A 14,788-nucleotide genomic window follows, 5' to 3' on the forward strand; every position below is an offset into this window, starting at 1 on the left:
TTATGAAAACCCTCAGTAGTTAATGGAGATGAATTACAGTCCAAACCCTCCCACAACACGCCGGCGGGTTTGAAAGCCATTTTTTCTTTTTAAAGAAATCACCAAAATTACACCATTTATCACAGCCAGAAAAACTGAAATTATCATCGGATTTTCAAATTTCCGAGGGTCCTTGAATGAGTCATGTTTGACCAATGCTTCTGTCAGGGAACGTAACCAAATCCAAGCATAAATTGTGATATTTCATCAAAATCACTTCTACATGTCTCATTTAAAATTCCGCCAAAAATAAATCGTTTGCACAAACCAGATCCTGTAAGAAAAATGGAATTCTGCGCTCCTCAACTGGGAAGCTATGAATAACTGCAGGCTGTTTACACGGAGCTGTACTATATGAATATATATATCTTGCGGTGAAAAATGAGGCCACAGTGACTGGAGAGAAAAACGTTCTGTAACTACTTGCCGTTCGGAGGATTAAATCCTCATGTTTGATTTTGTGTTTGGCCGACAATAGGCCGCTCAGCTCTGCATCTGGTTAGTAGCTGAAATTCTACTTTTACAGTTTCATCCATTTCAGATATTGATTATGATTGTGATCAGGGCTGTCAAAGTTAACGCAATAATAACGCGTTAACGCAAATTCGTTTTAACGCCACTAATTTATTTAATGCATTAACGCAACTTGTGATTTTTAGGTTGTAGCGGCTCAGTTTTAAAGCTAGAGTGAAGATACTGGCATCAACTATAAAACCTAATGAATCCATTGGTACCAACCATGTCATACTAGGTTGCTATGAAGGAGGTTTAATAACGCTCCAAACTTACGCTACATTTTGATGAGAAAAAACTGGCATGTCCATTTTCAAAGGGGTCCCTTGACCTCTGACCTCCAGATATGTGAATGAAAATGGGTTCTATGGGTACCCACGAGTCTCCCCTTTACAGACATGCCCACTTTATGATAATCACATGCAGTTTGGGGCAAGTCATAGTCAAGTCAGCACACTGACACACTGACAGCTGTTGTTGCCTGTTGGGCTGCAGTTTGCCATGTTATAATTTGAGCATATTTTTATGGTAAATGCAGAACCTGTGAGGGTTTATGGACAATATTTGTCATTGTTTTGTGTTGTTAATTGATTTCCAATAATAAATATATACATACATTTGCATAAAGCACCATATTTGCCCACTCCCATGTTGATAAGAGTATTAAATACTTGACAAATCTCCCTTTAAGGTACATTTTGAACAGATAAAAACTATTTTAAATTGATTGACAGCCCTAATTGTGAGTTACTTGGCTTTGGACCAAAGTGTAACATTATAGTAAAAATACACTATAAATGCATCATAAAGAAATGTACACAAAAATAAATAAAAATATAACATATTTTCTGCAGCTTTGTTTTTTTTCTATTGCTCTTCACATGTGGTTTGGAGATTAAACTGAAGCAGATGTTTCTCCACAGTCAGCTCATCTGTTAAACAGCTGGACTCTGGATGAGCACACTCAGTGCTGTGCTGAAGTCTCTGAATGGTTATCGTTGTTAAATGACATGAAACAACATGTAAACAGCTCTAGAAGTTCTTTTCTTACAGAAATTTTAAATAACTAAAACATGATGTTTGTTAGAGTAAAAGCTGGTCAGAAACATATTCATGTGTTACGTGTTTAAAGTGTCCAACCTTCATGTTTTCCTCCATGAATGTGGTCTTGAGAAGTTCTGCACCTGACGGTCTGGATGCTGGTTGTTTCTGCAGCATCCTGGTTCACAAAACAACATATCAGTGTCAGGAAGACTTCAACATCTGGGGAACATTTTTTATCATCATCAGGGATTTTTCTTAGCATTTCAAACAGGATCTGTGTCTTGTGTGCAGCAGCAGACCTGCACAAACCTGCAGTAATTAACTGAGACGGGTTACAGGGTCAAGAACCTGCGTTTATGTCCATGAAAGAAATACGTCTGAAGTGCATTTTATCCTCCGGCAGACATGACGGTGAACTTGAACATGAGACTGTTCATTGAAGTCTCTAAGTGAGAGGGTCGACGTTTAGATTCAGCCCATCTGTTCTGAGCTTCCTCTGAGGAGAACTTCATTATTTAATTATCGTTTCCTCCTCTGTGTTGAGCTCAGTAATTACTTGGATTTATTTCTTATTTGCATATTAATACATCAGAGTTGTCTGACTAAAAGGAGACAAACCCTCAGAGGTTTCACAGTAAAGTCCGTGTTGTCTCCTCCTCACCTCTGCATGACAGAGTTCAGGTCCTCAGAGTAGCTGGAGGGCAGCGTCGGGGTTTCTCCCTCCACGATCTTCATCACCACAGACAGGAAGTTTGGACCCTGGAAGGCGTGAGTCAGGCAGCACATCTCATGGAGGAGGCAGCCCAGAGCCCTGAAACACAAACACAGATATAAATGAATGTTCTGTACAACGACCACACATCTGTAGGAAAGAGAAGCTTCCTCGTCTATTTGTTTGTTTTTAACATCAAGACCTCCAGTCTGTCGCTCCGTTCTGCCACCACGTCAAACAACGTATATTGATACGAAGTGAAAGTCAATTGTTTGTTCCATTGCAACATCAGCGCCCAGCAGCAAAGCTACTCTTCCGCCATTTTGGACTGAAAGCGACTACCGGACGCCAGTAAAACATCCGCCTACAAAGAGCCGTACAAAAAGTAAAACTAAATTAAGGAGTTGGAGGGAGAATTTAAAAGTTCTCCATTCAGGTCCATTGGGGAACAGTTGGATGCTACGCGTTCTGCTTTAAATCAACTGTTAACAAAGAATGCAGAGTCTTCAATATTTTTTGCAAAACATAGGCTCTATGAATCAGGTAATAAACCAGGTCGCCTGCTGGCCCGTCTGGCCAAGGGGGGGAGCGGTTCAACCTCAATATCGGCGCTCCAAGACACCAATGGAGTTAGATGTCACAAATCTACTGAAATAAATAAAATTATGAAGGTCTTTTATCAGAAACTATATTCATCAGATGGTCTCACCTCTTAGGAGACAAGGGGAAGATTCCTTGACAAAATAAAATTACCAACTCTCTCAGATGACCAAAAGGAAGGCTTATGCAAACCAATCACAGAGAAGGAGGTTCTGGAAACTATTCGGGTACTTAAAGGAGGGAAGGCGGCAGGGCCTGATGGGTACTGCCCAGAATTTTATAAAAAACTAGGGAATATCATAGTAAGCCCTCTTACAGACATGTATAGAGATTCTTTTGAAAATGGCTGCCTCCCCTCAACTCTTAATCTAGCTAATATCTCCCTTATTCTGAAGAAGGGCAAACCCCCGACCTATGTGGCTCCTATAGGCCTATTAGCCTTATCCCGGTAGAAAATAAGTTGCTTACTAAACTACTTGCTAGGAGGTTAGAATTGCTTCTGTCCTGTATTATTAATCCTGACCAGACGGGTTTTGTTCATGGGCGCTACTCACATACAAACATTAGACGGCTGTTGAATATTATCCAATTTACTAACCATTTTAAAAAGAAGGCCCTCGCCATTTCTTTAGATGCCGAAAAGGCATTCGATAGAGTTGAGTGGCACTATCTATATGACGTCCTTGAGAGGTTTGGTTTGGGGGGGGATTTCCTTAAGTGGATCCAAACTATTTACCACTCCCCCACGGCCTGTATTATAACTAATGGTCTGCGCTCGGGCTCCTTCCCTTTGGAAAGGTCCACACGCCAGGGCTGCCCTCTAAGCCCTCTGCTCTTCGCCATCGCTCTCGAGCCGTTGGCAGAAGCCATTAGATGCCATGGAGATGTGAGGGGTATAGCTGTCGAGGGTACCACTCACAAAATTGCGTTATATGCTGACGACATCCTTTTATTCCTTACCTCTCCTGAAACTTCTGTTCCCACGATCCTAGCAATAATAAACGAATTTAGCTATATCTCAGGCTACAAGATAAACTTTAGCAAATCCGAGGCTATGCCCCTGGGCAGCTTCAGTGATACCAGCATGTTAGGAAATTTCCCTTTCAAGTGGTCCACTGCTGGTTTCACGTACCTAGGTCTAAAAATATCGCCAGATAACCACGACTTATGGAAATTTAACTTTGCCCCTGTACTTAATACAGTGAAACAAGATCTGATTCGGTGGCATGATCTTCCGCTTTCACTTATTGGTCGTGTTAGCCTGATAAAGATGAACGTACTCCCTCGACTTCTATACCCTCTACAAATGTTGCCACTGCGCATCTCCAAAAAAGTTAACAAAGACTTGGAGAGATCCTTTTCAAAATTTATTTGGCACGGTAAAAGGCCGAGACAAAAGTTTAGTTCTCTGCAGTTGCCCAAAGAAAAAGGTGGTTTAGCGGTACCCAACATGCTCTTTTACAACTGGGCCTGTCACATTCGTACTCTTTGGACTTGGTTACACTCATATCTTAGGCTCGAAACTTGTGTAGACTCTTGGGCGTGCTCCCCTGAGTCCCTGTGGAGTTTGGTGACATGTGGACCGGAAAAAATTAAAATGAACATTAAGAATAACCCTTTAATTATCAACTCTATTAAAGTGTGGCGGGAGATCTCCGATTACATGGATAGACGAGGTGTCAAATCCATGCTGTCTCCCATCTGTAATAATCAGGAATTTTTACCAGGCTTGAGGCTTTCTTTATTCCACTCATGGCGTGACAAAGGGATTCATGTGATAGGGGACATGTTTGAGGTTAATACCTTGATGTCCTTTCAGCAGCTTCAAGACAAATTTAATCTCCCTAAAGATCACTTTTTTGCATATTTACAATTAAGGCATTTTGTTAATACACTTGTAAAGCCTACAGAGGACATTTCCATCTATAGTGAGGCAGAAAAGTTTATCCGTGAGCAGAAGGGTTTAAATCACGGAATATCCCTTTTCTATTCTATACTTTACTCTCATGATAAATATGACACGACCAAATTATCACGCAAATGGGAGGGTGACCTGGGTAATGACTACAATGAGGAAGACTGGCAGGAGGCAGCGACCTGGTGCAATCAACCTTCATTTGCAACAGGCTTGCGGAGATTCAATATAAAATATTACATAGGCTCCATATAGCCCGTTACCCTCCACAAAATATCTCGAACCATCTCTCCCATTTGCGGTAAGTGTAACACAGACCTTGGGTCCCATTTTCATTACTTTTGGGGGTGCAATCGGATTGCTAGATACTGGAATCACGTAGCCCGAGAACTGAGCGGGATCTTTAAGACTACAATAAGAAAGGATCCAGGGTTATTTTTACTGGGTTTGCCCTCTAAAGTAGTTTCTCTCTCGAGAAATCAGTACAAATTGCTGGACAAACTTCTGCTCCTTGCTCGTAAATGCATCCTGCTAAAATGGGTGAAAGACCCCCCACCCACAGTAACTTTCTGGTACAGGGAGATCTTCAACGTACTACCACATGAAAGGATGAGTGCAGTCCTTAGGGGTAATGAGGGCTCATTTATTAAGATCTGGAACCCTGTCCTGGACTATATACCATCAGAGCTCAAACACACTCTGTTGAAAGGCCAAACCCTTCAGGGTGGAAGCAAATTATGCTTTGTGCCACGTAAAACATAAAATATATTTCTAGGATCACCGTTTACCATTCATGAGAGTCTGAGGACAATACACTTTACTCTATGAGATACTATCTGCTATTCTTATTGTCTTCTTTTTTCTTTTTTTTTTATGTATTTATTTTTATGTATGGTATGTAGGTATATGTGTATGTATATGTAGGTATGTATGTGTATATATGTATACATATATATTTATTTTTACGGTCAGTTTAACCACTGTTATTTTATGTAAAATGTCCTTTTTCACCCATTTTTATAATTCATTTATTTTTATTTATTGGTTTTGGGGGAGGGTGGGGGGGTCTGACTGTATAGAATAACTGTTGAACATAACATTGCTGTGAGCCTTCTGTTCTGAAAATAATAAAAATATGTTGAAAAAGTAAAACTAAATTATTTCTATTCTATTGTCATATTTAATGTCTCTACTGAAACGGTTTGTGTTGAACAATAAAAATATTATTAATATGCAAACTATTGTAACTATTTAATATGCATTTCCATAACCCATTTAGAACATCAACTATTTTTCGACAAAGGCAAAAAACACCTCACGTGAGTGGAAACTTTATTTTCCGCTGAATGAGACAGTTTTAGGCATCCAAAATGTTTTATTTAACTTTGATGAACTGAAAACACACTGTGAAAGGGTTCAAGTTGTAAGACGAAAACACAAACTCCCAGACCGGAAAACGCCATGGTAGCGACCTGTCAATCACAAGGTAGCTCCGCCCTAAAGCATCCCCTGCTTTATGGTCTATTTGACTCTAAATCGGACCATAATTTACTAAATGAACATCATGCTGTATTGAAGAAGACTTGAAACTAGCGATTGAGACCATAAACTCATGTTTACAATGTTTACTGAGGTAATAAATCAAGTGAGAAGTAGGCTCATTTTCATCACAATTCTTAATCCCACCTACAAATCAGTGATTGGTCCAAACAGCCGTCAGTGAGAAAAACACTGAACAATCATCCATTATGAGCAACGACTCAGAGGTCTGCTGATGTTTCTGAGATAAAACAGGCTGTTTATCTCTTCTTTGTTTCTTAGTTTCTGTTCAGTCTTCACTCTGTTTAGTTAATTAAGGACCTGCTTCACTTTTTGCCGCCTCCTCTCTAATTACCTCCATCTGTTTATTAGCTCAGTAACCACCAACAGAACAACATCCATCACCTCAGTAACAGTTAGTGAACCTGCAGCTGTTCTTTACTAATTATCTACACGAACAAACACCAGAGCTTTCATTCAATAAATACTAATTAACTACACATTTCTGTTTCATTATTAATACTTTAACATGCATCCATCAGTAATTCATTATTAATTACTGATCCCCACTAATTACTTGTATCTGCAAATCATGTCGTACCAACAGGGTCAGATGGGGTTAAAACTGCAGTGTTCATAACAGCCACGATGTTAAAGAGTCGGACAGAGGAAACACACTGACGATATTAAAGTGTGTTCTGATGGTGGAACTAGAGGAGCCATATATAAGTGGAACGTAAACAAACACTTTATTCAAAGCTACTAGGGGTGGGAAAAAAATATATTCAATTTTGAAATAGATGTTTTAGTGCCAGAATCAATATATTTGCTTCATTTGAGTCTATGTGGAGGTAGAAGGAAGTTACCGCTTTTATTGTTGTAGTCTGAGTAACGTGACGTCATATCTGTTCTGTATCCGTCAACCAAAACAAACCGCAGCGAGCCTAAACGAGAAAGTAGAAAACGTTGGAGGGTCTGCAAGGATACGACCTGCACCCTCACATGTTAAATCCAAAGTGGTAAACACTACACATCCAGTAAAGTATGGAAACACTTTGGGATTCACACATTGCAGGAAAGTCAGAGCTAGACACCACGGCTAAAGTTGCATGCTAACTCTGTCATGGACAGGAAACGTTATCGTTATCACCCATATACTGACATTTATGTTAAATGCATTCAAGCGGCCCGATGGAGCTGATCATGGATGTATAAAGAGAGCTGAGGGGAGAGCTAGAGACGACCTTGGAGAAGTTAGAGGAAGTATACACGTGTGACTACGTCCGGTTTTAAAAATAAGGTGTTAACAAAGGGAACTGTATATACAAAATACATACATGTAAATGAGATTGATTGGATTATATTCACCAGAAGTGTGAAACATTACATGTCTCTTATAAATTAAAAAGAAAATGCCACTCATTTGTGAGGGAAATGTCTTTATTCTTAGATTTTTGGGTTGCTGGAAAAAATGTAATAAACAATTCCTGACAATGACTGATATATTTGACTTCAGGACATCTCTAATGCTGAAAATCAAACATTTTTACTGTATTAATTTAGATAATTTCCAAAGTAAAAGTCCCTAGAAGTGTATGATTCAACTTTTTCCCATGGTCTAGTGTTAAAAACGCAATAAATCGCAATACTTGTAGAATCACAATACATACCGAATCGGCACCCAAGTATCGTGATAGTATTGAATCGGGAGATAGGTGAATCATCCCAGCCCTAAAAGCTACTACGAGGAACTTTTATTTTGGGCACCAGTCTCTTTAGAAAACCTCTCATTTTACTGCAGCAGGGTCTGACAGTCTGCCCCGCTCAGTTCTGGTTCTGGTTCTCCCGTGCTTCCCTTATAGTTTTAATCATCATTATTCTCAGTTGTCAGACCTACTCGAGGAAAAGTGTGTTTTATTTTAAAACCTCTGCTGCCCTCAGGCCCCGCCCCCCAGCTCTCTGATTGGCTATCTGTATGACGTACAGTTTAACATAATGAAGACAGAGCTGGCATGTCAAAGATCACTGAAACTTCATCGTGTTAATCACGTATCATATTAATCATCTGTGTTCGTCCTGTAATCTGATGACCTCCATGTGAAACTTAAGTTTGAAAGTGAAGAAGCCTTCATCACGTTCTGCTGCTAATTACCACCTCCTCCTCCTCCTCCTCCTCCTCCTCCTCCTCATCCTCCTCTCTGATCTGTTCTTCACTAATTACAACCTCTGACCTGCTGTCAGCTCTGTGTGTGTTAACGAAGGTGCGGGCTCTTCTCTCGTTAAGTAACTTGATTAAAACGTTACCTCCTGTATGATGGTGTGTTTCACTGTGACGTTACGTCTGAATCTTTTACTGAGCAGCAGCTCTGATTGGCTGTTGTGTTCAGTTGTTGGAAAAGTAGTTTTCTGTTGGAGCAACATCAGAAGCCGCGGTTCATAATTATTATGGGTTGCAGCGTCGATCTATGGAGGATGGAACCTGCCAAAATCAAATATTAATCAATAAATAAATAAATGACTCGATAAATAAATAAATATGTCATTAAATGTAACAAAAATAATTAAATAATTCGTTAAAAATAAATGAAGTCATTAATCAGTTGATAAAACGTGACATAAACTGATATTTCTGTTTTAATTTGCTTCTTTATTTATTTATCTTTGTTATTTACTCTTCTGTGAAATCTCTTTTAAATGTATTTATTTATTTTTGCAGTTATGTTTTATTGATATATTTATTTTGAATTTATTTTTGAATTTATTTTGAATTTATTTTTAAATGTATGTATTTATTTATGTATTTATTAATTTATTTCTGCACAATTTTCCCATTTCACCCCTTATTATTTCCCCAAACTTACATATTTCTGTATTCTTTTCTTGATACATTTCTTTACAGATTTCTATAAATAAATAAACGCATAAATACATTATTAAATACATACATTTAAAAATAAATATAAAATAAATTAAAAGAATTATGAATTAAAAAACAAAATACATAAATACATAAACTAAAATTAACATTAAAATTGAAATTAAAAAGAAGAGTAAATAACTTCAGGAATTAATACAAATATAAATAAATAGAGAAGCAAATTACAACAGAAATATCAATTTATGTCACATTTTTTCAATTCATTAATGTCTACATTTATTTTTAATATTATTTTTGCTGCATTTAATGACATATTTATTTATTTATCAAATATTTTATTTATTTATTAATTTATTTTTGATTGTGGCAGGTTCCGACCTCCATATTGCTCTGGTCTGTTCAACACAGGAACACAAACCTTTGTCTGTCCATAGTGTGTTGGTGATTTCATTGTTTCTCTGCAGAGAGCGGATAAACGTTGTTTTGTTGTTGTCCTAGGCGAAATTTTCTCTGTATGAATTGAAATGTATTGATAGTATATTTTTGCAAGTACCCTCCCAACCCGACAAATAGGGCTCCCTGAAAGTTACGGTGCAACTACAACTTCTAACTTACTAACACTTCAATAAATCTTTGTATATTAGCATTTCTTTAATAATATGTAAAACGATCAAGATACCACCTATTAAATGCTTTATAGAACGGCTACTGATGTTTGTGATTGGCTGCATCAGGACACGTCAAACATAATTCAGGTCAACAGTTTAACCACTGCTCTACATCAGGTGTGTTAAACTGCAGGTAACCATAGAAACAGGACTGATATATGAAACTGTTGGTGAGATCACAAACGTGACTACAATCCGTCTTTGGTTTCATGTAAATCAGATTTAAACTCTAACGTCAGCAACATGTCGAAGATAAACTGCAGACGACACTAATAGGCCTGTGGGAAGACCCCCAAAAGTGCTTTAGTTTTCGAGATACCCCTACCGGAGGTAGAACAAAGCACAACAATGATTTTCATATTCTCTTAGGTCTCCCATATATGAAATGGATTCTTGTATAAAAATATTTTACTGCAAAAGTGGTTAAATTGACAGATATTGTGACATAACCCATAAATAGAAAAAGCGCAAAATGAAGCCAGGCCGAATGGGAGATGGTACACCAAAGCTCATGTAATTTCATAATGCTAGCTCTGATCGATCCCAAATTTGATGTGATAATGGCCAGGGGGTTCCTCTACATGTGTGAAGAAACAGAATGTGAATATATTGATGCGTTGAGGAAATGGTTCCTGATGGGCTTCTGAACTCTTCTCATCAGTGTCAGAAAGGTATTTCATGTTATCCACTATGCTGTGGTTACTGACATCAGCCATCTTGTGAGGGTGACCCAGAAAATGAAAACACTGTGAAACTTTCATAGACATGAAAAAGTAATTTGTGACCAGCAAACAAGATCGCATGGATTCAAATGTGCTCTTCCAAAGACATCTTGCTGTTTCCAAGCAGAGGGAGGTGTCTCATGAACTTGCTGCTGTCCCTCTGTCTCTGTGTAATGATGATGGAAGCCTCAGGAAAACAACAAAGGCTGACTTTGCTAAGGAAATTGAGACTGTAGTTGAGGAAATACAGCAACTACTGAATTCAGAGGAACTACATGAATCTGCGTACATCATTGATGGCATGGTTCTTCTGCAGGGTCTCCACAACTCAGACTTTCAGACATTCAATGACCTAGAACAGTGGTTCTCAAACTTTTTTCACCAAGTACCACCTCAGAAAATATTTGGCTCTCCAAGTACCACCATTATGACCGATGTTAAAATACAGTAGTGTAGGCCTACCCTATTTAGCAATGCACAGTTCACGCAGGAGGCAAATTTATTCCTAATAAGAATATTACTTATTGTTGACTTTTGTCAAAGGGGTAGCACTAGAACTGGTACTTAAACTCTTCCACACAACTCTCATACTACGCAAGGGGCAGCCTCTCACACTAGGCGAGCTCGCGTACCACCAGCTCGGTGGTGTAGTTACCTTTAACAAGTAGTTACCTTAAACAAATATTGCGATTTTAACAAATACTGCGATTTGAAAATTGCAGTAGGCCATATCGATGCAATTTTGATAATCATGCAGCACTACTCCATCTGTGAGGACAAAAGAGAACAGGAGTCCATGCACTAGCCTTGATGAGCTGAGATGCAGTTTGGCATCCACAACCAATGAATCAGCGGTACGTCCCCTGACTGAAGATGCTTTCAAGCAACATGTTCTGAGAGCAATGTATTCAATTCAAGGTAATAATATAGCATCAAATCAAAACAGAAGTTATCTAAAGACACTTTTCATATAGAGCAGGTCTAGACCATACTCTATCAGCCAGCAATGTGGCATCATAGACATCTTCCAAAGGCACTTCTCTGGAATCCCATTGGAAAAGAATAGACAGTCAGAAGATGGATCCATGAGGCCACGTTCTTCCAGAAACCAGCGGCTCCACAAAAGCTCAGAAACATCCCACACCCATACTGCAGTGATGAAATTCAAATACATTTCTCAATGTGAACTGAGTTTTGCTTGTGCACCTTTCCTGACGGTCCAAACATGACACATTTTGTGACCGAAGATAATGTGGATGGACATGCTGCATTCAAAAGATGGAAAAAGCAAGAAACAAATAGACCAGGGAACGTTTTATGTTCATATGGGTGTTATATATTCATACTTATTACATGACTTTGTTGAATACTCGATTCTGATTGGTCAATCATGGCGTTCTACTCTTTGTTATTTCTTTATAACAGACCGTTGCTATGTATAACAGACCGTTGCTATGCGCGCAGTTCTGATCTCGGAGTCTGGAGGATTGTTTTTGTGTCAAATTATTGATTTCTGAAGTAATTAGCCATGTAATAAGCGGGATAATGTACAGCTAGTGGGTCATTGTTGTGAAATAAACCCCTTCAGGGCGATGCTTTGCATCGGGGTGCCGCATCACCTTGTCAAGGTTTATTATTTTAATAACTGGTGTGTCTACCTGATTGAAGTGTATTAATAAGTATCTATTGACTGCAGATATGCCATTTACCCCCATTTCATGCTTGGAACATGTGATACATTTCTTAATGTAGACCATTGACCATACCTGCTACAGTTACATATCATATATTGCTGGATTCAGCACAGTCATACCATTCCAGAAAATCCTGATTGGTGTTTCTAGGAGAATCCCAGCCAAAGCTACCTAAAAGTAAATGAATACATTCATCATAGACCTTCAAATTTGATACTTCCGCTTATTGTACTTATGTGTTTGTAGTACTGTATTTCCTCAACGCATCAATATATTCACATTCTGTTTCTTCACACATGTAGAGGAACCCCATGTCCACTATCACACCAAATTGGGATCAATCAGAGCTTCCATTATGAAATTACATGAGCTTTGGTGTACCATCTCCCATTCGGCCTGGCTTTATTTTGTGTTTCTTTTATTTATGGGTTATGTCACAATATCTGTCAATTTAACCACTTTTGCAGTAAAATATTTTTATACAAGAATCCATGTCATATATGGGAGACCTAAGAGAATATAAAAAACATTGTTATGCTTTGTTCTACCTCCGGTAGGGGTATCTCAAAATTTTGGGTGTCTTCCCACTAGCCTATAAGCTGATATTTGTTTTCCTTCCTGCAGCAACAAAAACTAAATGAACTGCTGCTCCCCACCTGCAGGAGTCCTATCATCCTTCCCATGATGCACCTGTGCAGCCTCCAGCTCCTAACCAATCACATCAGAGGAAAACAAGCTGTGCTGCTCCTACATAAAAACCCTTCTTTCTTTCAGAAAGTCCTGAAGTCAGAAAGTATAGAGAGACGCACCAACACATTTTGGATCTGGTGTTTTCATGAGATTTGTTGACAATAAGTGAAATATTTAAGGGATAATGTACAGCCAGCTGGTCATTGTTGTGAAATAAACTCTGACAGGGTGATGTAGCAATCCGACGTAAAATGGAGTCCTGCATTGCCCTGAAGGGGTTTATTTCACAACAATGACCCGCTAGCTGTACATCATCCCGCTTATTACACGGCTACTTACTTAAGAAATCAATAATTTGACACAGAAATGGTCCTCCAGAGTTCGACATGAGAACTGCACCCATAGCAACGGTCTGTTATACATATCAGCGGTCTGTTATACATAGCAACGGTCTGTTATACATAGCAACGGTCTGCTATAAAGAAAAAACAGACCGTAGAACGCTGTGATTCATCATCATTCCTCTTCATCCCCTATGGGACATAAGGCTTCAATGAGCTCTCTCCATTGTATTCGGTCCTTGGCAGCATGTTGGGCCTCTCCCCGTGACAGGTTCATCTTGTCCAGCTCCTGTGTCACAGTTCTGCGCCAGGTTGATTTGGGCCTCCCGGGTTTTCTTTTGCCTGGTGGTGTCCATCTTAAGGCGACTCTCGGGATCCGGTCCTGCTCCATTCTCAGCACATGGCCTAGCCATCTCAGACGTCTGTGTGTAATTTCCTTGATGATGCTACGGCTACCGTTTTTTTTGTACAGTTGGTGGTTGGAGATTTTGTTTGGCCAAAAGATCTGGCATATTCGTCGGAGGTATCCATTGTGAAAAACTTCCACTCTCCTCATATCACTTTTGATCACTCGCCAACTCTCTGAGCCATATAGCAGAACAGACTCGACATTGCTGTTGTACAAAAGCATCTTAGTTTTAAGGCTGTATTGCTTGGACCTCCAGATGGAACGGAGTTGGGAGAAGGCACCCTGAGCCTTTCCCAGCCTTGTTTTAATGTCTTTCTGCACTGCACTAGCTGTGATTGACCAGTCAGAATTGAGTATTCAACAAAGCCGTGTAATAAATGACTTTATGTGTTTACCAGATGTCAGACTTGGAGTCGTATCCCTGGTGGTTCAGCACCTCTGGGCTCATGTAGTATGGGGTCCCTGTGAAGGTGGTGGCCAGGTCACATGATCCCATCAGTAGGCAGGAAACGCCAAAATCACCTGGAAACAGACGAGAACAACACACGCAGGCGAAGTCATTAAAGTCTAAAGGTTTCATCTTCTGGAGAGGATTGAGATCTACATCTACTCCTCTACATCTCAGAGGGAAATATTATACAGTTTACTCCTCTACATTTAGCTTTACAGACTCAGATTATTAAAACAAAACCTAATCAACTAATAAATGATGACATATTATTGTAGATTTAACTACCCAGCACGATGTAAAGTCATTAAAATGAGCTCCACCTTTACCAGCTGCAACATTAAAGTAATGAACACATTAATGGGACTGTATGTAAGTTTTTTTACACACAGACATTTTTTAATTGTTTTTTATTTCCAATGTGTGAACAGGTTGTAACCTAAAAAATTAGACCTTTCTCGACCTTCCACGGTTTCCTCTATCAGCCTGTAGACTGCTTTTAATTTAAAGAACCCGGGCCTATTTTTCCAGGAAAATCCAACAGATGTGACGACATGCGCAAGTGTGTGACGACAC

General features: G+C 39.1%; 1 protein-coding gene across 6 annotated transcripts in view; it reads right to left on the reverse strand.

Moving 5' to 3' along the window:
- nek11 (NIMA-related kinase 11) overlaps positions 1-14,788 on the reverse strand; it is a 74,721-nt gene that overhangs the window by 40,428 nt on the left and 19,505 nt on the right. For all 6 annotated transcript variants that reach the window (XM_074654424.1, XM_074654425.1, XM_074654422.1 and 3 more), the window contains exons 6-8: positions 14,160-14,286; positions 2,258-2,407; positions 1,693-1,771 (exon numbers count right to left, since the gene is read on the reverse strand). In XM_074654424.1, the coding sequence (XP_074510525.1) occupies positions 1,693-1,771; positions 2,258-2,407; positions 14,160-14,286 (356 nt within the window). The remainder of the gene's footprint in view (positions 1-1,692; positions 1,772-2,257; positions 2,408-14,159; positions 14,287-14,788) is intronic.

This window comes from Sebastes fasciatus, chromosome 12, assembly GCF_043250625.1.
Source record: "Sebastes fasciatus isolate fSebFas1 chromosome 12, fSebFas1.pri, whole genome shotgun sequence".
Taxonomy (NCBI): Eukaryota; Metazoa; Chordata; class Actinopteri; order Perciformes; family Sebastidae; genus Sebastes; species Sebastes fasciatus.